At 42.0% G+C, this 24,163-nt stretch overlaps 1 protein-coding gene across 2 annotated transcripts in view; it reads left to right on the top strand.

Moving 5' to 3' along the window:
* The window catches only part of APBA2 (amyloid beta precursor protein binding family A member 2), a 656,749-nt gene that overhangs the window by 626,875 nt on the left and 5,711 nt on the right, over positions 1–24,163 (top strand). For both annotated transcript variants that reach the window (XM_073618863.1, XM_073618862.1), the window contains one exon: positions 5,141–5,281. In XM_073618863.1, coding sequence (XP_073474964.1) covers positions 5,141–5,281 — 141 coding nt within the window. The remainder of the gene's footprint in view (positions 1–5,140; positions 5,282–24,163) is intronic.

Genomic DNA, 24,163 nt, shown 5'->3' with positions numbered 1-24,163 from the left:
ATTTTCTAAATTGTTTTCTCTTTTTCTGAATTAGCAGAATTAGCAGATTAGCTGGTCTCCTATGGTCTATATATCTGAATAATTTGGTGTTGTCTGCCTTCTTTAAGATAAATTAGGTGTTGATGTGAATCTTGCCATGTCTGAACACACCCCCACCATGGATAGCTATGACCTGCTAAGAAAGGGGCTCAGACACACACAGGTTTTGCTTTTTAATCCTTCTCTAAGTGTATAGCTAATAAAGGCATAGAAACCCCGTAAGCAGTAAGTGTTTTACTTTTCTACAAAAGGATATTTTGTTTTTGAGTGAATTTTGTAGTCATAGTATGTTACTAATGTAGATGCAAACAGAGTTTATTAACCACTTGCCGACCGCTGCACGCTGATATACGTCGGCACAATGGCAGCGGTGGGCAAATGGGCGTACCTGTACGTCCCCTTTAATTGGTGGGGCTAGCGCACATGCCCGCCATGTACAGGGTGACCATGCCCGCAGGTCCTGCGGACTCAATGTCCACTGTTGTCCCGCAATTGTGTCACGCAGCCGCAGAACGGGGAGATGCCTATGTAAACAAGGCATTTCCCCGTTCTGCCTAGTGACATGACAGGGATCTACTGCTCCCTGTCATCGGGAGCAGTGATCGCTGTTATGTCAGTGGTAGCCCATCCGCCCCGCAGTTAGAATCACTCCCTAGGACACACTTAACCCCTTGATCGCCCCCTAGTGTTTAACCCCTTCCCTGCCAGTGTCATTTACACAGTAATCAGTGCATTTTTATAGCACTGATTGCTGTATAAATAACAATGGTCCCAAAATAGTGTCAAAAGTGTCCAATGTGTCCGCCATAACGTCGCAGTCATGATAAAAATTGCAGATCACCGCCATTACTAAAAAAAAAAACCATAATAAAAATGGCATAAAACTATCCCCTATTTTGTAGATGCTATAACTTTTGCGCAAACCAATCAATATACCGCGGCGGGCACACGCCCGATAGGCTGCAAATTCAGGGGGGCATACAGGTATGCCCATTTGCCTTCCTGTGCCATTCTGCCGACGTATATGTGTGTGCAGCGGTCAGCAAATGGTTAAGTTAAAACAATAACAGCTGGTAGCAGTGGTAGTAATAATAAATGTTTTGTTACCCACTTAAAAAAAAGCAGAATGCTTTACCTGTCCAGGTACCAATTATCAAAGAACACACTGCAAAGATCCAGTTGCTGCCCACTATTAACAGTATTTGAGCTTTATATTAACAAATAATTCTTGGTTAGGGACACTTCCGACTCAGTTCCAAACTTTAGTCTGGAAGAGTAAATATTACAAGAACAGGTCTACAGAAAAAAGACTTGTACCCTTAAAGTCGTTCTAAGAAAAGTTCCACCATCCACAGAACCGGGTGTTCTGTCACCACATCCCAAGAGTATCAACACAAAAAGAACAACCCCCTTGAGCAAACGTGGTTCTAAAGGCTCAAGTGTTTTTACCTTCATGCCATCTATGCATGAAGGTAAAAACCCTTCCCTGTGCAGCTGCCCCCCTCATACTTACCTGACCCCATTGCGATCCAGCGACGTGCACAAGAGCCTCGGCTCTTCAGGGACTCTCCTTCTTCACTGTCTGAGACAGCAGCAGAAGCCACTGGCTCCCAGCCAGTGAGCCAATGAGGAGAGAGAGTGGGTGAGGCTGAGCTGCGGCTCTGTGTGTGAATGGACAAGCAGAGCAGCGGCTCAGGAGTGAGCCTGCTTGGCTGCCCCTATTCTGGGGGCACTCGGCAGGAGGGAGGAGCCAGGGGCTGCTTAATGCAAAACCACCGAGCAGGTAAGTATAACAGAGCATGTAAGTATAACATGTTTGTCATTTAAGAAAAATTGCCTTTAACCGCTACCCGACCACCCACTGTACATATACTATGGCAGGGCGGCCTGGCTGCGCGAAACGACCTACTTGTACGTTGTGTCTTCTTCCAGGGTCTGGGGCATGCATGCATGCCGCAATGGCCGCCAGCCACCTGCGATCATTCATAGGAAAGGCAGAACGGCGGTCTGCCTATGTAAACAAGGCAGACCGTCGTTCTGTCACAGAGGAAGAGAGAGATCTGTGATTCCTGTTAATCAGGAACACAGATCTCTCTCTTCCTCCAATCCATCCCCCCCACAGTTAGAAAGCATTCCCTAGGAGCACACTTAACCCTTTGATTGCCCCTGATGTTATCCCCTTCCCTGCCAGTGTCATTTATACAGAAACAGTAACAGTTTTTAGCACTGATCATTGTATTGGTGTCAGTGGTCCCCAAAAAGTGTCACTTGGTGTCCGATTTGTCCGCCACAATGTTGCCGTCTCGCTAAAAATAGATGTTTGCCGCCTTTACTAGTAAACATAAAAATGCCATAAAAATATTCCATAGTTTGTAGACACAATAACTTTTGCACAAACCAATCAATATACGCTAATTGGGATTTTTTTTACCAAAAAATATATAGCAGAACACATATTGGCCTAAATTGATGAAGAAATTAGATTATTTACATATTTGTATTGGATATGTTTTATAGCAGAAAATAAAAAATAGTTTCAAAATTTCGCTATTTTTTTGTTTATAGCGCAAAAAATAAAAAATGCAGAGGTGATGAAATACCACCAAAAGAAAGCTCTTGCAGGAAGAAAAGGACACCAATTTTGTGTGGGTACAGTGTCGCATGACCGCGCAATGTCAGTTAAAATAACTCAGTTCCGTATCGCAAAAAATGGCCTGGTCATTAAGGGGGTAAAGTCTTCTGGGTCTGAAGTGGTTAATATCACTTTAATTGTTTTCTATACTCCAAATGATGCCCCTGCTAACCCAGGGCTGAGTGGGAAGAATGTATGACAATGCAAGCCATTTGGTATTATTATGACAAGGAAAGCCACCTATTGTTATCAGGCAGAGAAATATGGAATATTTAGACACTGGACTCATTTCAACTATTAATAAGGTCTTTGTTATGTTTGCCGTTATCTCTGAAAAATCCCTGAAAAACCCCTCTTCATACCTGTGCGTTTTAGGATTACTTTAGATTCAGGACATTAAAATAAAGTTCTGCTTTCTGCATTCTTCATTTGCTTTTATCAAAAAGAACATCATATAGTTCAGTGGTAACTCATATATAATGCATGTACAATGCACATAAAATGCAATGCATAGATGGGAACCAAGCCTTAAGTATACTTTCCTATTGGAACTGAGTATCCAACATTTTTTTTTCTGTAACTCTGAATAAAGATGGCAGCATACACATAAAGTGAACCTATGCCCAGGCTATGCACACTAAGGTACTGTATTTACTGTACATGTTCTGAACAAGCAGAAAAAACTTCAAAACAAGCACCCGTTCAAACTATGGGCATTGTGGAGAACGGTGTGTTCGAATTCACAACAGAGACACAGAAATCGTAGCTCTTTTCCCATTACTTTGTATTTCAACAGCATGCCGGTCTGCTAGCCTTCCAATATAAACTAACAGCAGGTGCTTCTAAGCTGTTCAAAACTAACTGAAAGCCAAGTCAGAGGTCTTTGTGGTCTTTGGAGATCTTTAAGAATTTAGAAGACATTAAAAGCAGCTATAGATAGATCAGGGATGGCCTGTTTTAAAGGTATTTTACTGCTTGTTAGTAATATGTAAATCATTTAGCCACTTTACTACCGCTGTACATTGAAAAAAGGTGGGCAGGTTGATGTACATTTCTAAAATGCCAATTAAAAATGATATTCTGTTTAATGTCTATGCACAGACAGCTTAGATCACAAGCAAAATGCACAAACCAATCAAAGTGGCTCTGTGCCATGCAGTGACTGTGATGGTCAATCACATTGATCTCAAATGTAAACATTTGAGAGCCTTCTTCTTCCTCTCAAAATTGGGGAAGAAGTGAAAGGAGGATTTTATCAATGAAGGATTTAATGAATGAAGGATAGGCAGCAACAGATTTAATATATTAACTCATTAACTTCTTCACCTCTTCCTCCCTCTGTGTATGACCTGTACATTAATGATGTCCATATCTAGTGCACCATTACCAAGCTCTATGTTTAAGCCACCTCAATAGCGACAATATCAAGTTCAAATAATTTCAATAGGGGTCATTTTGGAGGTGTATTCTTCTGTCATTTTCATTGAATATGTTTTATAACAGAAAGTAAGGGAAATAGGCTTTTTATGTTATGTAGTAAAACAAATAAAAAAGAACAGCAGTGGCAATTAAAAACCACAAAAAGAAAGCTCTCTCTGATCAAAATATTATACAAAGCTAATTTGTTAGACAAACTATCACATCTCTGAAAAATTACCTAGTAATGGAGGGGTATACTGTATAGGACAGTACTAAAATGGTTAATGTTCTAAGTCTGGGCACTGCTTTTTTTTTTTTTAAGTTTACAAACTTTTTTATTGAAAAAAAAGTAAAAATAATAGTATACAAGGACAAACAAATGCCACAAAGATGACATAGAGATACAAAACAATACAGGTGACATATATATATATATATATATATATATATATATATATATATATATATATATATACTGAGTTGCACAATAGAACTGTCAAAGAAACTGGATCATCAAAATAAAGGTTGTCCAAATGGCAAACCATTTAAAAGTTAGAGGCACACTATAATATATGAATGGACAAAGGATGTGCAGCATATAAAGACTTTATGGCATCTCAAAATAAAACAACATTGAAAACTAAAAAGAAAACAGTCCGCAAGAAAACAAAAATGGGTACTTACTTTTAAACACAGTTGCTTTTTAAAATGCATTTTGTTCCAGTTTATATCTATCTGTCCTGGCAAAAAAAATAGGACATCCTGGGACCTGTAATTTCTCAGTAGAGAATGGGTTGCAGAATGCCCATAACTTATTGGTTGAGCTAGATGGACTTTTGTCTTTTTTTTTAACCAGACTAACTATGTAACTCTTTGAGTAAAATGCTTTGCAGTATTTTTATGAATACCTGTTTAGGCTGAAATGGGATCTTCATTTTGTTGGATGATGTCAACATTGTAAAGCTTGTCAAAACTTCAAGGAGATTATGATTTCATATGATGGTACAGTTTGCGAGTATATGTTATCTAAAACTTTTGTTTCCTTTCCAGATCTGCAGCCTCATGAGGGGAGGGATTGCGGAGAGAGGTGGTGTACGAGTGGGACACCGCATCATTGAGATCAACGGGCAAAGTGTTGTGGCCACAGCTCATGAGAAGATTGTTCAGGCACTCTCCAACTCAGTAGGAGAGGTAAGAATTTGGGAACATGTCCTGGGTGATTGGGCTGTGCTGATACAGCAGGCAAAGTCAAGCATGTGGACACTGAAAGATGATACACCATTCAAATAATGGACTGCATATCGAAGATGTTCAGCTGTAGCCAAGGTGTATTACAATGACAGCTCGCTCCCACCCAAAACCATGCCATCAACATGTTTTACCCACAGCAGGGCTTAATTATAGGAATATCCAATTATTTGAATGGTGGATTACAATGGAGCAAGGTTGGACTTGAAGAGAATTTTTACTATCCCCCTCTCTATCTACAGCTAAACAATTGACTGGAGTTAAGCTTTAGGTAAAGAAGGAGTGGTAAATGTGATATCACCTTTGGCTCTTTTGCTGATCTGCTGGGTTAAAGTTTCTCGCGGTGCAGTCATGTTTGTTTTGGACCCAGAAAAATCTTTAGGAAGTCTCTAGCAAAAGAAAGTAGGACATTACAAGACTCAGAAAAACACAGAAGTGGATTTTAAACAGGTGGAATGAGGATACTAGTGATCTTAACCCACTAACCTCTGATAAGTGGAATGTTTCCAAAGAGAAAAATTGGTGCTGTCCTTGCTCTGGCTAAAAATGCTAGTTATGTAAAAACAGAAGTGCGCAACCCTAGTGAATTAGAAAAAATTAGGAAAACTCCTATAATGAAAAAGTCCACATCTAATGAACAAATTGAATTAAATAATTATATAGTGACTGTCCATATATTTTCAATAAAAAGCATTGATAGACATGAGGTTCAGTGGTGTGTTCTTCTTGTATCAAAAGGGAAAAGTTAAAGCCTCTTACCAGACAGGATCGATCCCAAATTATAGGGATCAAACATGCTTGTTATCAAAGTAACCACCTGCAATTTTCCATTCTGTCTGCTCCAGTATGCAAACCTCCTCCGGCTGTAGTGATCACGCCACCAAAGATTTGGGAATAGTATTCTAAAGATTCCAAATCCAATAGGTCAGCTTAATGCTCTCCAGCATATGTGAAATGTAAAAGAAGGAGAAACTTCACGGTGCAGTAGAAAGCGGATGTTTTATTTTCTAATCGTCATTGCACTTCACAAAATCAAACAAAAAAAAACTATATAGACACAGCCGCAGAGCTCACGCTGCAGGCTGGTGCGTGGTGACGTCACTGATAGCTGCTCCATCCAATGCGTTTCCCTGTAAGAAGCATCGACTGGGAATGGAGATCGTCTTTTTACATTTCACATATGCTGGAGAGCATTAAGCTGACCTATTGGAGTTGGAATCTTTTGAATACTATTCCTAAATCTTTGGTTGAGTGATCATTACAGGGGGAGGAGATTTGCATACTGGAGCCAACAGAGTGGAAAATTGCAGGTGGTTACTTTGATAACAAGCGTGTTTGATCCCTAGAATTTGGGATCCATCCTGTCTGGTGAGAGGCTTTAACTTTTCCCTTTTGATACATGAAGAACACACCGCTGAACATCATGGATATCCATGCTTTATATTGAAAATATATGGACAGTCCATATATAATGATTTGATTCAATTTTCTTCATTAGATGTGGACTCTATCATTATAGGAGTTTTCCTAATTTTTTCTAATTCACTAGGGTTGCACATTTCTGTTTTTACATATACAGTATGTATGTTGAATTGAGTTTTAGATTTTAGAATTGCAGCACCTATATGTTATTTTTTGTTTCACTTTTTATAATAATTTATATTAATTCATTTTCAATTTTTTGGGGGTAAGCGCAAGATATTAAAATGAATATACCAAAAATTAAAGTTGCCCAATTGCTATGCTGACCCTTTGCTTTAATTTGCATTAAAGGGTTTGTAAACCCTGTTTTTTTTTTTTAAATAACAAACATGTCATACTTACCTCCACTGTGCAGTTCGTTTCGCACAGTGTGGCCCCGATCATCGTCTTCTGGGGTCCCCCAGTGGCTCTCGTGTCTCCTCCTCGCATCAGTAAACCCCCTGGGAGAAGCGGTCTCCTGGGGGGGGGTTACCTTGCGGGCGTGCTCCCGAGTCCAGTATTTGTGCCTATAGACACAGAATGCCAGACTCGGTCCCGCCCCCGGAACCCGCGTCATTGGATTTGATTGACAGCAGTGGGAGCCAATGGCTGCGCTGCTATTAATCTATCCAACCAAGAGCCGAGAACCTCGGGCAGAGGGGAAGAGGGCACCTCCGCCAAGGAAACGAAGGGCTCAGGTGAGTAAAATGGGGGGTGGGGGGGCCTGTTACTGTCAGAAGTTTTTTCACCTTAATGCATAGGATGCATCAAGGTGAAAAAACGAGGGTTTACAGCCCCTTTAAGTACTTTTTGTGTGTAAAGTCAGTGAAAGGGAGAAGTCCTTACCTGAATACTGGGCTTCTCTGGGTTAATAGTGACTTACAACCATTGATGTAAGAAAGTCAGCAGAACAACCAGTTGACTAGCGATTGATGAACGTGGTAACAATGGCAGCCATATTTCTCCTAGGAATGTTTTACTTTAAATAAAGCCTATTGATGGTTGCTGCACATTTCTATAACCTTCAATTAATGTTATAATAGATACAGTCTATGGGGGAAGTAAATGGAGCTCCTATAAAAATTACTTTTTTTTTTTTTTCTTTTTTGCTAAACATATCCTCCTTGAATAGAAACCCAATACATCCTATTTACACAGTAGGGATCCTGCCGCTTGACTTGTGTCCATAACACAGTGAGAAATTTCCATCAGAGCAGCAGATAAAGGAACTAGCTGTCCTGTGCAATGAATTGAAATGTTCTGTCCTATGAATATTTCCTTTCATGTGTGGATCACTTTGGGTAGATATGAAAACATTAAATGTAGAAGTCAGTTCACTCAGTCCTAATATTATGTGTTCGGTCGCATTGTGAGGCCCAGGGCTTTGAACATTTTATTTTAGATGTTTCATTGATGAGATAAATTGATATTCAAAAGCAGAGTAGAAGAAAGCTTTAACAATTGTGCAAAATCCATTTATTTCCTGTCTGGCCTTTATGTGCATTTCTGGTTTGTATGTGGCTATGAGATAAGGGAAGCCCCGCAAAATAACCATCAATGTGCAGGCCTATGTATTCTCTGCTATCAGTGGGTGGCATGACTTGACTGTCCTTATGATTTACAGACAATTGGAGTGAATGAATACAGAGATAACTCTTAGTAAAACAACTCGCTACAATGTAACTTTGCCCCTACCATACTAGATGTGCTAGTGCTGTCCTGGATAAATCAGTGTCTCTCAAAATGTCACTTAGTTACATATTTTATCCCCATTTTTTTCGTATTCACCAGTTTATGTGCCATATGTTTAAATAAGGAAATAACTGTACAAACATTTTATAGTAAAAAAAAATCCAAATGGTAGTTCCTTGCAGTAGAAGAGCCACCATAGTCAACCTCTTCAGCTGCACGTGTCTGCTACCTTCAGAGATGTCATTAATGTCCCTTGATATTAAGCCCCCTAGCCATTGTATGGTAGTTGCAATTTGGTTACCTAACACATCAAAATTCTGGAAGAAAATAAAGGGACTATGAGTTCAAGAAACCACATCAGTCACCTAAAACAATGTAAATGGCAGTTCCCTGCTATAGAAGAGCTATTATACCCAACTTTTCAGTGGCTTGGGTCACCTACCTTTGCTCCATTCCAAATCTGCAGCCTCTGCCAGACTCTTAAGAATTTGGCCTTTAAGTTACTGCTGTGTCCTGTAATAACGTAAGGAGTCAGAGGATGAATCCATAGCGCATAATGAAGGTCACAGGCAGGGCTGGCCCAATACATTGTGCTGCCTGGGACCTGCCTGGGACATTCATTATTTAATATCATGATAACTAAAGGGGACCGGTCACGGCGGTCTACGTGTATATGAGTATAAAGAGGACCTGTCATGGCACTATACAGGTATATAGGAGTATAAAGAGGACCTGTCATGGCACTATACATGTATATAGGAGTATAAAGAGGACCTGTCATGGCTCTATACATGTATATAGGAGTATAAAGAGGACCTGCCATGGTTGTTTACATGTATAGGAGTATAAAGAGGACCTGTCATGGCTCTATACATGTATATAGGAGAATAAAGAGGATCTGTCATGGCTCTATACATGTATATAGGGGTAGAAAGAGAACCTGTCATGGCTCCATACATGTAAAGGAATATAGAGAGGATCAGTCATGGCTCTGCACATGTTTATAGGAGTATAAAGAGGCCCTGTCATGGCTCTATACATGTATATAGGAGTATAAAGGGGACCTGTCATGGTTGTTTACATGTATATATGAGTATAAAGTGGATCTGTCATGGTTGTTTACATGTATAGGGGTATAAAGAAGACCTGTCATGGCGCTATACATGTATAAAGGAGTATAAAGAGGACCTGGCATGGCTCGATACATGTATACAGGAGTATAAAGAAGACCTGTAATGGTTGTTTACATGTATAGGAGTATAACGAGGACCTGTCATTGCTCTATACATGTATAAAGGAGTATAAAGAGGACCTGTCAGGGCTCTATACGAGTATATAGGAGAATAAAGAGGACCTGTCATGGCTCTATACATGTATATAGGAGAATAAAGAGGACCTGTCATGGCTCTATACATGTATAAAGGAGTATAAAGAGGACCGGTCGTGGCACTATACGTGTATATAAGAGTATAAAGAGGACCTGTCATGGCTCTATACATGTATAAAGGAGTATACAGAGGACCTGTCTTGGCTTTATACATGTATAAAGGAGTATTAAGAGGACCTGACATGGCTCTATACATGTACAAAGGAGTATAAAGAGAACCTGTCAGGGCTCTATACATGTATATAGGAGTATAAAGAGGACCTGTCAGAGCTCTATGTATGTATAAAGGAGTATAAAGAGGACCTGTCATGGCTCTATACATGTATAAAGGAGTATAAAGAGGACCTGTCAGGGCTCTATACATGTATATAGGAGTATAAAGAGGACCTGTCAGGGCTCTATACATGTGTATAGGAGTGTAAAAGGACATGTCATGGCTCAATACATGTATGTAGGAGTATAAAGAGGACATATCATGGCTTATTACATGTATAAAGTGGACATGTCATGACTCTATACATGTATATATGAGTATATATTGGACCTATCATGGCTCTATACATGTATATAGGAGTATAAAGAGGGCCTGTCATGGCTCTATACATGTATGTAGGAGAATAGAGGACCTCTCATGGCTTTATACATGTATAAAGGATTATAAAAAGGACCTGTCAGGGCTCTATACATGTATAAAGGAGTAGAAAGAGAACCTGTCATGGCTCCATACATGTAAAGGACTATAAAGAGGACCTGTTATAGCTCTACACATGTATAAAGGAGTATAAAGAAGACCTGTCAGGGCTCTATATATGTATAAAGGAGTATAAAGAGGACCTGTCAGGGCTCTATACATGAGTATAGGGGTGTAAAAAGACGTGTCATGGCTCAATACATGTATGTAGGAATATAAAGAGGACCTGTCATGGCTCTATACATGTATGTAGGAGTATAAAGAGGACCTTTCTTGGCTCTATACATGTATGTAGGAGAATAAAGAGGACCTGTCATGGCTCTATACATGTATATAGGAGAATAAAGAGGACCTGTCATGGCTCTATACATGTATAAAGGAGTATAAAGAGGACCTGGCATGGCTCGATACATGTATACAGGAGTATAAAGAAGACCTGTCATGGTTGTTTACATGTATAGGAGTATAACGAGGACCTGTCATGGCTCTATACATGTATAAAGGAGTATAAAGAGGACCTGTCAGGGCTCTATACATGTATATAGGAGAATAAAGAGGACCTGTCATGGCTCTATACATGTATATAGGAGAATAAAGAGGACCTGTCATAGCTCTATACATGTATAAAGGAGTATAAAGAGGACCAGTCATGGCACTATACGTGTATATAAGAGTATAAAGAGGACCTGTCATGGCTCTATACATGTATATAGGGGTAGAAAGAGAACCTGTCATGGCTCTATACATGTAAAGGAATATAAAGAGGACCTGTCATGGCTCTATACATGTTTATAGGAGTATGAAGAGGCACTGTTATGGCTCTATACATGTATATAGGAGTATAAAGGGGACTTGTCATGGTTGTTTACATGTATAGGAGTATAAAGAGGACCTGTCATGGCTCTATACATGTATATAGGAGTATAAAGAGGACCTGTCATGGTTGTTTACATGTATAGGAATATAAAGAGGACCTGTCATGGCTCTATACATGTATAAAGGAGTATAAAGAGGACCTGTCATGGCTCTATACATGTATAAAGGAGTATAAAGAAGACCTGGCATGGCTCTATACATGTATAAAGGAGTATTATTATTATTATTATACAGGATTTATATAGCGCCGACAGTTTACGCAGCGCTTTACAACATAAGGGCAGACAGTACAAGTACAATACAATTCAATACAGGAGGAATCAGAGGGCCCTGCTCGTTAGAGCTTACAATCTAGGAGGGAAGGTCAAGTTATACAAAAGGGTAATAGCTGTAGGGGATGAGCTAATGGAGAAAATAGTGCAGTTGTTAGATGGAGGCAGGATAGGCTTCTCTGAAGAGGAAAGTTTTCAGAGATCGCCTAAAAGTGGATAAATTTGGAGACAGTCTGACAGATTGGGGTAGGGAATTCCAGAGGATGGGTGAGGCTCGGGAGAAGTCCTGGAGGCGGATATGGGAGGAGGTGATGAGGGAGCTAGAGAGCACGAGATCTTGGGAGGAACGGAGATGGCGTTTAGGTTGGTATTTTGAGACTAGGTTAGTGATGTAGCTGGGGGCACAGTTGTGGATGGCTTTGTAACTTATTGTTAGTATTTTGAATTTAATTAGTTGGGTGAGTGGTAGCCAATGGAGGGATTGGCAGAGAGGGGTAGCAGACACTGAGCGGTTTGTAAGGTGGATGAGTCTGGCAGCAGCATTCATGATGGACTGAAGGGGGGATAGTCTATTTAAAGGTAAGCCAATGAGGAGTGAGTTGCAGTAGTCAAGGCAAGAGATAACCAGGGAGTGAATCAGGAGCTTTGTGGTTTCACTGGTTAGAAAGGGACGTAGTTTAGAGATGTTGCGGAGGTTGAGGCAGCAAGCTTTGGAAAGTGATTGGATGTGGGGCTGAAAGGAGAGTTCAGAATCTAGGATAACACCTAGCACCCTGACATGTGGGGACGGGTGGATGGTTTTGCCATTGCTCTTCACAGAGAAGTCAGGGGAGGAGGCACGTGGGGGAGGAAATATTATAAGCTCGGTTTTGGACAAGTTGAGTTTGAGGAAGTGGTGTGACATCCATACAGATATGTCGGTTAGTAAGTTAGTGATGCGTGAGGAGACTGATGGAGTGAGTTGAGGGGTGGAGAGATAGATTTGTGTGTCATCAGCATAGAAATGATATTGAAAGCCGTGAGAGGCTATCAGCTGTCCCAGGGAAGAGGTGTAGATTGAAAATAAAAGAGGTCCAAGAACAGAACCTTGGGGGACCCCGACAGAGAAGGGAAGAGGAGTGGAGGAAGTAGAATTGTAAGTGACACTGAAGGTGCGTTGGGATAGGTAGGATGAGAGCCACTGAAGAGCACAGTCACGGAGACCGAGGGAGTAAAGTTTTTCGAGGAGGAGGGGGTGGTCAACCGTGTCAAAGGCAGCTGAAAGATCCAGAAGTAGGAGTACAGAATAGTGTCTGTTGGTTTTTGCAGTTAGTAGGTCATTTGTGAGTTTTAAAAGAGCAGTTTCTGTGGAGTGTTGAGGGCGAAATCCAGGTGGAAGGGGATCAAGAAGGTTGTTTTTAATGAGGTGGTCACTCAGTTGGTTGTAAACCAGGCGTTCAAGGAGTTTAGAGGAAAAGGGGAGCAAGGAGATAGGGCGTAGGTTGTTAAGATTGGTAGGGTCCAAGGACGGCTTTTTGAGTATGGGAGTGACCAGTGCATGTTTTAGAGCATCGGGGAAGATGCCAGAGGTGAGGGAGAGATTGAAGATGTGGGTTAGAGAGTGTAGGATGGGGTCAGAGGGTGACCGTAGCATTTGAGAGGGAATAGGGTCCAGGGGACAGGTGGTTAGGTGGGCGATAGAAAGGAGTTTAGCAACTTCGTCTGGAGTAGCAGATTTGAATAGGGGGAGTGTCAGTTGTATCTGTTGACATGGGGTCTTAGCTGGGGGAGATACCTGTAGAGTGGAGATTTCATCACGGATTGTATCAATCTTGTTTTTGAAGTGATTAGCGATTTCCTGGGCAGTGAGTAAGTCAGTGGGGGGAGGCGGTGGAGGACAAAGTAGAGAGTTGAAGGTACAGTAGAGAAGAGTTTACGGGGATTGGATGAGAAGGTGTTAATAAGAGTTGTAAAATAGGTTTGCTTGGCAGTGTGGAGGAAAGAATAGTATTTTTGGAGGGCAGATTTGTATTGGTTGAAGTCTTTGAGAGACTTAGTCTTGTGCCACAGACGCTCAAGAGCGCGACTACGTTTTTTGAGAATTTTAGTGTCATCTGTTTGCCAGGGTTGTAGGGGTCGAGGCCTGATTCTGCGTGTAGTGAGGGGAGCGAGCTTGTCCAGGGTGGAGGACAGAGATTTATTGTAGATGGACATGGCTTGGTTGGGGCAGGACAGGGGAGAGATTTTGTCATAGAGGTGGTCGGTAGCAGAATAGAGGAGAGAGGAGTTGAAGTTGCGAAAGTTTCTACGGGTGATGGTTAGGCGATCGGAGGGAAAGGTGGTGGAAGACAGGGGGAGAGAGAAACTAATAAGGTGGTGGTCGGAGAGAGGAAAAGGATTGTTTGAGAAGTTGCATGGAGTGCATAGGTAAGAGAATACAAGGTCAAGGGTGTTGCCATCAGAGTGAGTAGAAGCCTGTACCCATTGCTTCAGGTCAAATGAAGAGGTTAGACTAAGAAGTTTAGAAGTAGCAGGAGTATTTGTATTAGCAGGGATGTTGAAATCACCGAGAAGGATTGTGGGAATATCCGAAGAGAGAAAGTAGGGTAGCCAGGCAGAAAACTCATCAAGGAAAGTCGATAATGGTCCAGGGGGCCGGTAGATCACAGCAATTCTTAGGGAAGTAGGAGAGAATAGACGTATACAGTGGGCTTCGAATGATGAGAGTGAAAAAGAGGGAGGAGGGTGAATAACCTGGAAGGTGCTCTGGGGGGATAGGAGGAATCCCACTCCACCTCCCTTGCGTCCATTAGGCCTAGGGGAGTGAGTCCAGTGAAGGCCACCCTGGGAGAGAGAAGCAGGAGAAGGCGTGTCATATTCGTGGAGCCAGGTTTCTGTGAGAGCAAGTAGATTAAAGGAATTAGTGACAAAGAGGTCATGAACAGCAGTGGGTTTGTTGCAGACAGAGCAGGCGTTCCAGAGGGCGCAGGAGAAAGGGAGGCTGGTGTTGGCAAGAAGAGGAATGGAGACTAAATTGTGTAGATTGCGACTACTGCCAAAGGGTGTAGGGTGATGGGTGTGTTGGGCACAGTTAAATAAAGGGGGCCCAGGGTTTGGGGAAATATCTCCAGCGATTAGGAGAAGCAGAAGAGTGAGGGAGGTAATATGAGAATATGATTTGTATGAGGGGACATGCTTCAGTATCCTGGGGGGTATGTTAGCAAGTGGGCTTAGAGTTAGAAAGAGGTGATGAGTGCAGTAATAGGGGGAGCGGAGAAGTGAGGGTGATATGTACAGATTGTGGGGTGGAGCAGAGGGATGTAGAAAAGAGAGTTTGAGGAGAGAGGCAGCAATTGTGAAAAAGGAGAGGTAAAGAGTGCATGTTTCAGAGAGGAAGATGATAAAATTAGGAAATGGGGTCACCTGCAGTCTGTTATAGTTTGCTTTGTGCAAATCGCTGAAGTGCAAGAGCAGAAGTGCCACTTATTTAAAGAACCCCACTTCTTTGGAAGAACCCCTGTATGTGCAGCCCCCTGTATGTGTTCCCCCGTAAGGAAGGCCTTGTTTTTATACTGTGTGTTGGGTGTGGGTTGAATCTGGCAATTAATCAATTAGGAGGGCATATTAGCAACACAGCTAGCAGGGCATAACTTTCACACCACAATCAAACTACAAGGGGACTAAAAGGCCAAAATTGTAAAGATAAGTCAACCCATAATTTAGGTAAGACTTAATGGCTAAATAACATTGAAATAATGTGAGCATGGCTACAGATGGAGTTGAAACAGTGGTGACAAACAGATTTACCAAATAAGCTTTTTTGCAGTCATGCAATATTCAGTTTTAAGGTATGTGGAGTATAAAGAGGACCTGTCAGGGCTCTATACATGTATATAGGAGTTAAAAAGGGGACCTGTCATGGCTCTATATATGTATAAAGGAGTATAAAGAGGACCTGTCAGGGCTCTATACATGTATAAAGCAGTATAAAGAGGACCTGTCAGGGCTCTATACATGTGTATAGGAGTGTAAAAGGACCTGTCATGGCTCAATACATGTATGTAGGAGTATAAAGAGGACATGTCATGGCTCTATACATGTATAAAGTGGACATGTCATGACTCTATACATGTATATATGAGTATATATTGGACCTATCATGGCTCTATACATGTATATAGGAGTATAAAGAGGACCTGTCATGGCTCTATACATGTATAAAGGAGTAGAAAGAGAACCTGTCATGGCTCCATACATGTAAAGGAATATAAAGAGGACCTGTTATAGCTCTACACATGTTTATAAGAGTATAAAGAGAACCTGTCAAGGCTCCATACATGTAAAGGAATATAAAGAGGACCTGTTATAGCTCTACACATGTTTATAAGAGTATAAAGAGGACCTGACATGGCTCTATACATGTATAAAGGAGTATAAAGAGGACCTGTCAGGGCACTATACATGTATATAGGCGTATAAAGAGGACCTGTCAGGGCTCTATATAGGTATAAAGGAATATAAAGAGGACCTGTCATGGCTCTATACATGTATAAAGGAGTATAAAGAGGACCTGTCAGGGCTCTATACATGTATAAAGGAGTATAAAGAGGACCTGTCAGGGCTCTACACATGTGTATAGGAGTGTAAAAAGACGTGTCATGGCTCAATACATGTATGTAGGAATATAAAGAGGACCTGTCATGGCTCTATACATGTATGTAGGAGTATAAAAAGGACCTTTCATGGCTCTATACATGTATGTAGGAGTATAAAGATGACCTGTCATGGCTATTTACATGTATATAGGAGTATAAAAGGACCTGTGCGTGGCCAATGTCCACTGGCCACCTGCAATCGCTCCACAGAGAGCCAGAACAGGGATGTGTCAATGTAAACAGACAGATCCCCATTCTGACAGGGGAGGAGAGAAAGATTTGCTGTTCCTAGTGATTAGGAACAAAGATCTGTCTCCTTATCCAGTCAGTCCTATCCCCCCACAGTTAGAAACACCTCCCAGGGAACACATTTAACCCCTTCCTTGCCAGTGACATTTACACAGTAATCAGTGCATTTTTAGAGCACAGATCGCTGTATAAATGTCAATGGTCCCAAAAATGTGTCAGAAGTATCTGATCTGTCCACCGCAATGTCGCAGTCCCTCTAAAAATCACAGATCACCTCCATTACTAATAAAAAAAAAATAATAAAAGTGCCATAAAGCTATTCTCTACTTTGTAGACTCTATAACTTTTGTGCAAACCAATCAATGTACACTAATTGTTTTTTTTTTTTACTAAAAACATGTAGAAGAATACATATTGGCCTAAACTGATGAAGAAATTATTTTTTTTTTTTTTTGATATTTATTATAGCAAAAAGTAAAAAATATTTTTTTTTTTTCAAAATTGTCGCTCTTTTTTTGTTTATAGCGCAAAATATAAAAACCACAGAAGTGATCAAATACCACCAAAAGAAATCTCTATTTGTGGGAAAAAAAAGGACTTAAATTGTGTTTGGGTACAACGTCGCAGGACCTCACAATTGTCAGTTAAAGTGACGCAGTGCCGTGTCGTAAAAAAGAATGATTGAAATGCATTATTTCTATTTTTACATTTTTATATAAAATCAAATAGTTCAACTCACCGTAATGCAGAATTAGTGGGAGCCCTGAGCGTGTCACTTGCCAACGTCACCTGCCTTTAGATGCGGATTGTCACTTGCCGTGTCATCTGCCACCAGATGCGGATTGCCACTTGCCACACATTGCGGATTGTCACTTGCCACAACGTGACCTGCCACACATTGTGGACTGTCACTTGCCACGTCACCTTCCAGAAGGTTGCGGATTGTCACTTGCCATGTCACCTGCCACACATTGTGGATTGTCACTTGCCACATCACCTGCCACACGTTGCAGATTGTCACTTGCCACGACGTCACCTGCCACACATTCCGGATTGTCACATGCTGTGAGAGTGAAGGCAGGTAGTAGAGAGATGATGCAATCTGTCTGCTGCCTGGAGCTGCACAGTGAGGGCGGAACTGCAATGATGCAGGGCGGGTGGTGAGAGATGATGTCATCTCTCTGCTCCCCCACCCACCGACCCACTGATTGGCCAGCAAACCCACTCACCTGCCAACTGGTCCGCCCACTCACTCAGCTGCTGACCCGCCTGCCCGCTGACTGCTCCCCCGTTCTGCCTGCACGCTCTTGTCACCTCGGTGTCGGGCTCCTCACAGTGGGAGCCAGGGGGACCATCGGTACCGAGTGGCAATTTGCCACCCCACCCCCCAAAGTGCCACTCGGTACCGATGGTCCCACTGGCTCCCATGGCAGGGCCAGCCCTGGTCACAAGAATCTGACACACCCAGATGTGTTGAATGCTAAAGAGCCTGATAGAGTCTGCAACACTTGAATGGATCATTCAGCCCATGTGGAGGTGTCAGATTCCTGTGAACCCTGTTACGTGCTATGGTTTCATCCTCTTACCTTATACATTACTACAGGACACAGCAGTAACATAGAAGCCAAATTCTTAAGTTTGACAGAGGCTGTGGCTTTGGAATGGAGCAAAAGTAGGTGACATGAGCCACTGGAAAGTTGGGTGTAATAGCTCTTCTATAGCAGGGAACTGCCATTTGTATTGTTTTAGGTGACTGGCTGGGATTCTTTAACTCATAGTCCCTTTATTTTCCCCCAAAGTCTTGATGTGTAAGGCATCCAAATTGACTACCATACAATAGCTTGGGGGCTTAATACCAATGGACATTAGTGACATCACCAAAGGTCATCAACCTAGGTATTTTTTCTTTTTCCTTCAAGAAAATGGAAAATATGGGTTTTGCTTAATCATAACGTGTAAGCAGTAGTTTAAAGAGCATCATATTCAACAGATACTTACAAAGTCTATTTATTTATAGAAGCAATATTTAAAATACAATTCTTTATTTTGAAACGCATACATTTCTATACTAAAGGTTATTCTTATATTTGCCTTTAAGATAATAGTTGAGTGAGCAATCCATGTCCCTATGGAACAGTGAAGACACACTGGTGCTGAAGAACAAACTTTTTTTAGTTAGAAATGGCCAACTTGATGAGTAGCCATTTTTTTCTAAAAAAAACTCCTATGTGGTTCTGTGCTGAGGCCTAGAGTGCCCCATAAATACCTGCTGATCATGTCAGAAATTCAGAGCTGTCCTGCATCCTGTGTTTCCTTAAGCAGTCTAACGAGATCTACTAGTTGTTATCCTGAACTACAGAATAAATAATGTCTATGTTTTAGTGATAGGTGAGTGGGACAGTATGAGTGGTTTAATCGAATTCAACTGGGCAGTGCTGACATTACCTAATGCATAAAAATAGACTTAGAAGTGCATATCTGCCAGTACATATATTTTTCTGTACCTATAGGATCTTTAACCACTTCAGCCCTGGAAGGTTTTACCCCCTTCCTGACCAGAGCACTTTTTACAATTTGGCACTGCGTCGCTTTAACTGCTAATTGCGCAGTCATGCAATGCTGTACCCAAACGAAATTTGCGTCCTTTTCTTCCCACAAATAGAGCTTTCTTTTGATGGTATTTGATCACCTCTGCCGTTTTTATTTTTTGCGCTATAAACGGAAAAAGACCGAAAATTTTGAAAAAAAATGATATTTTCTACTTTTTGTTATAAAAAAAATCCAATAAACTCAATTTTAGTCATACATTTAGGCCAAAATGTATTCGGCCACATGTCTTTGGTAAAAAAAATGTCAATAAGCGTATATTTATTGGTTTGCGCAAAAGTTATAGCGTCTACAAACTAGGGTACATTGTCTGGAATTTGCACAGCTTTTAGTTTATGACTGCCTATGTCATTTCTTGAGGTGCTAAAATGGCAGGGCAGTACAAAACCCCCCCAAATGACCCCATTTTGGAAAGTAGACACCCCAAGGAAATTGCTGAGAGGCATGTTGAGCCCATTGAATATTTATTTTTTTTGTCCCAAGTGATTGAATAATGACAAAAAAAAAAAAAAATTTACAAAAAGTTGTCACTAAATGATATATTGCTCACACAGGCCATGGGCATATGTGGAATTGCACCCCAAAATACATTCAGCTGCTTCTCCTGAGTACGGGGATACCACATATGTGGGACTTTTTGGGAGCCTAGCCGCGTACGGGGCCCCAAAAACCAAGCACCGCCTTTAGGATTTCTAAGGGCATAAATTTTTGATTTCACTCCTCGCTGCCTATCACAGTTTTGAAGGCCATAAAATGCCATGATGGCACAAACCCCCCCCAAATGACCCCATTTTGGAAAGTAGACACCCCAAGCTATTTGCTGAGAGGCATGGTGAGTATTTTGCAGCTCTCATTTGTTTTTGAAAATGAAGAAAGACCAGAAAAATTTTTTTTTTTTTTCTTTTTTCAATTTTCAAAACTTTGTGACAAAAAGTGAAGTCTGCAAAATACTCACTATACCTCTCAGCAAATAGCTTGGGGTCTCTACTTTCCAAAATGCGGTCATTTGGGGGGCTCTTGTGCCACCTGGGCATTCCATGGCCTCCGAAACTGTGATAGGCAGTGAAGAGTGAATTCAAAAATTTACGCCCTTAGAAAGCCTGAAGGCGGTGCTTGGATTTCGGGGTCCCGTGCGCGGCTAGGCTCCCAAAAAGTCCCACACATGTGGTATCCCCATACTCAGGAGAAGCAACAGAATTTATTTTGGGGTGTAATTTCACATATCCCCATGGCATGTTTGAGCAATATATCATTTAGTGACAACTTTGTGCAAAAAAAAAAATTTGTCTCTTTCCTGCAACTTGTGTCACAATATAAAATATTCCATGGATTCGACATGCCTCTCAGCAAATAGCTTGGGGTGTCTACTTTCCAAAATGGGGTCATTTGGGGGGGTTTTGAACTGTCCTGGCATTTTATGCACAACATTTAGAAGCTTATGTCACACATCACCCACTCTTCTAACCACTTGAAGACAAAGCCCTTTCTGACACTTTTTGATTACATGAAAAAATTATTTTTTTTTGCAAGAAAATGACTTTGAACCCCCAAACATTATATATTTTTTTAAAGCAAATGCCCTACAGATTAAAATGGTGGGTGTTTCATTTTTTTTTTTCACACAGTATTTGCGCAGCGATTTTTCAAACGCATTTTTTGTGGAAAAAACACACTTTTTTAAATTTTAATGCACTAAAACACACTATATTGCCCAAATGTTTGATGAAATAAAAAAGATGATCTTAGGCCGAGTACATGGATACCAAACATGACGTGCTTTAAAATTGCGCACAAACGTGCAGTGGCAACAAAATAAATACATTTTTAAAAGCCTTTAAAAGCCTTTACAGGTTACCACTTTAGATTTACAGAGGAGGTCTACTGCTAAAATTACTGCCCTCGATCTGACGTTCTGACACCTCACATGCATGGTGCAATTGCTGTTTACATTTGACGCCAGACCTACGCTTGCGTTCGCCTTAGCGCGAGAGCAGGGGGGACAGGGGTGCTTTTTTTTTTTTTTTTTCTTTATTATTTTTTTGCTTTTATATCTTATTTTTAAACTGTTCCTTTAATTTTTTTTTTTAAATCATTTTTATTGTTATCTCAGGGAATGTAAATATCCCCTATGATAGCAATAGGTAGTGACAGGTACTCTTTTTTGAAAAAATTGGGGTCTATTAGACCCTAGATCTCTCCTCTGCCCTCAAAGCATCTGACCACACCAAGATCGGTGTGAAAAAATGCTTCCCCAATTTCCCAATGGCGCTGTTTACATCCGGCGAAATCTAAGTCATAAAATGCTCGTAGCTTCCGGTTTCTTAGGCCATAGAGATGTTTGGAGCCACTCTGGTCTCTGATCAGCTCTATGGTCAGCTGGCTGAATCACCGGCTGCATTCTCAGGTTCCCTGTTGAGACAGGAGAGCCAGAGAAAAACATGGAAGACGGTGGGGGGGGGCATTCCCTCCCACTGCTTGTAAAAGCAGTCTAGAGGCTAATTAGCCGCTAGGATTGCTTTTACATGAAAGCCGACCGCTGGCTGAAAAGAATGATACCAAGATGATACCTAAACCTGCAGGCATCATTCTGGTATAACCACTCAAAGTCGTGAATGGCGTACCTGAAGACAAAAAAATAGTTAACAATAAAGCACAGTGAACAGTAAAGTATAAAAAATTGCATACCTGAAAAGCAAACATGATAAAACATAATAACAATAAAACATTGCAGAATAGAATACAGTAAAAAAGAGCAGAACCATAGAGAGAGAGAATAGAGAGAGAGAGAAGAATAAAACGACAACTATTTATTTTTTTTTATTTTTGTTTGTGTTTTTTTTTTTTTTTTTTACACTTTTTTTTGTAACTGTAACTTTTATAACTGTAACCGGTTCCAGGTTCGGGTCTCTCAAAATGCGATGGCATCTTGGGAGACCCTGTGAAAGTGTGCCTAGTCTGTGCAATGCTGTACCCTACGCTAATACTCAACTAGTGAATGGTAGCGTTCAAAACATTCACCAATGCAAAGACCAGGATTGTCAGGACAGGAGGGACAATAATAGCGGGTGTCACGCCTATATCCGCGCTTGCTGCAGACACAACATCTTTTTTGGGGGGCTTCGTTGGGTAGGGGTACTCGGAAGGACATAAAGAAAATGCCTCTCATGCAGCCGACTGCATTTGGTTGGGGATGTGAATGGGGGAAGTACGGGCGCTGCAGAAGCGGTGGGTTCCCAATTAGGATTGGCGAATGCAGCAGGAAGGGCACTATGGGCACGACGGGCCTGTGTTCGTCTTCTTGGTGGCAGCGGGACACTACTTGTGCTTGCCACCTCACCAGCTTGAACTGCACTTATGGGACTCGCCACGTCACCAAGTGTTACTGCAGTGCTGGTTTGACTACGACCGGGGTGTACTAGGCCGCTGGCGCTTGCCAGTTCACCAAAACGCTACCAAAAAAACTGTTAGCGATCGCAGGGATCAGGCCTGACTCTGCGAACCCTGCAGTTATGCATTTAGTGTTTTGTAAGTGACAGTGATCGATCGATACTACACTTGGGTGGGCTGGGCTGGGCTGGGCGGAGGGGCAAAACGCAGGTGCTAGCAGGTATCTGGGCTGATCCCGCTAACACTGCGTTTTTGGGAATCCTAAACTGCTGGGGACGCTAGTATAGATCTGATCGGATCAGATATTGATGCGTTCAGATACTATACCACTAAGGGAGGTGTACGGTGCGTGGGTGTTAGCGCTACTGGCACTAACCTGACGCTGCCTGGGGCTGGTGCTTGCCATTTCACCAAAAAGCTACCAAAAAAAACTGTTAGCGATCGCAGGGATCAGGCCTGACTCTGCAAACGCTGCAGTTATGCGTTTAGTGTTTTGTAAGTGACAGTGATCGATTGATACTGCACTTGGGTGGGCTGGGCCGAGCCGGGCGGAGGGGCAAAATGCAGGTGCTAGCAGGTATCTGGGCTGATCCCGCTAACACTGCGTTTTTGGGAACCCTAAACTGCTGGGGACGCTAGTATAGATCTGATCGGATCGGATATTGATCCGTTTAGATACTATACCACTAAGGAAGGCGTATGCTGCGTGCGTGGGTGTTAGCGGTACTGGCGCTAATCTGACGCTGCCTGGGGCGACGCATATCACCGTCGGGCGATCGGGGGGCTAAACCTTTATTCGGTAATAAACGGCGGGTGCCCTGACACTATAAAAAATAAACAAACTAACCAGCGTCACCCGTAACGGTTATACAGTGATCAGTGGTGAAAGGGTTAACTAGGGGGCTATCAAGGGGTTAAAACATTTATTCGGTAGTATATGGGGGTCCCTGTCGCTATAAAACGCTGACGGCGAACCTCAATATTTACCTCACTAACTAGCGTCACCAGCGACACTAATACAGCGATCAGAAAAATGATCGCTTAGCGACACTGGTGACGGGGGGTGATCAAGGGGTTAAATCTTTATTAGGGGGGGTTAGGGGGTACCCTAGACCTAAAGGGGGCTAACACTCACTGCCCTACCACTTCTAACTGTCACAAACTGACACCAATCAGTAATCAGGAAAAAAAAAAAAAAAAACAGCTTGGTGTCAGTTTGTGACAGGGGGGGAGGGGTGATTGGGGGGGGATCGGGGGGGGATCGGGGGTGTTTAGTGTGCCTGGCATGTTCTACTGTGTTGTGTAGTGTTTTACACTTACTCGGATGTCTTCTCTCCTCGGCGTCGGAACGGAAACTGCCAAGCCGAGGAGAGATGACATCACATCCTCTGCCTGTGTGTACTATACACAGGCAGGGGATGTTTCTCATTGGCTGGGAGCGATCGCGAGGGGGGGGCCACAATCGGATGGCCTCCCCCTCATCTCTGATCGCTCCTAGACAAATGCCGACCGCCGCTGGCACCGGGGGGGGGGTCCGATCGGACCCCCCGCCCGCGGGAAGGCAATCAC

The sequence above is a fragment of the Aquarana catesbeiana genome, linkage group LG03 (genome assembly GCF_042186555.1).
Source record: "Aquarana catesbeiana isolate 2022-GZ linkage group LG03, ASM4218655v1, whole genome shotgun sequence".
Classification (NCBI taxonomy): domain Eukaryota; kingdom Metazoa; phylum Chordata; class Amphibia; order Anura; family Ranidae; genus Aquarana; species Aquarana catesbeiana.
This window is presented reverse-complemented; position numbering and strand designations above follow the sequence as displayed.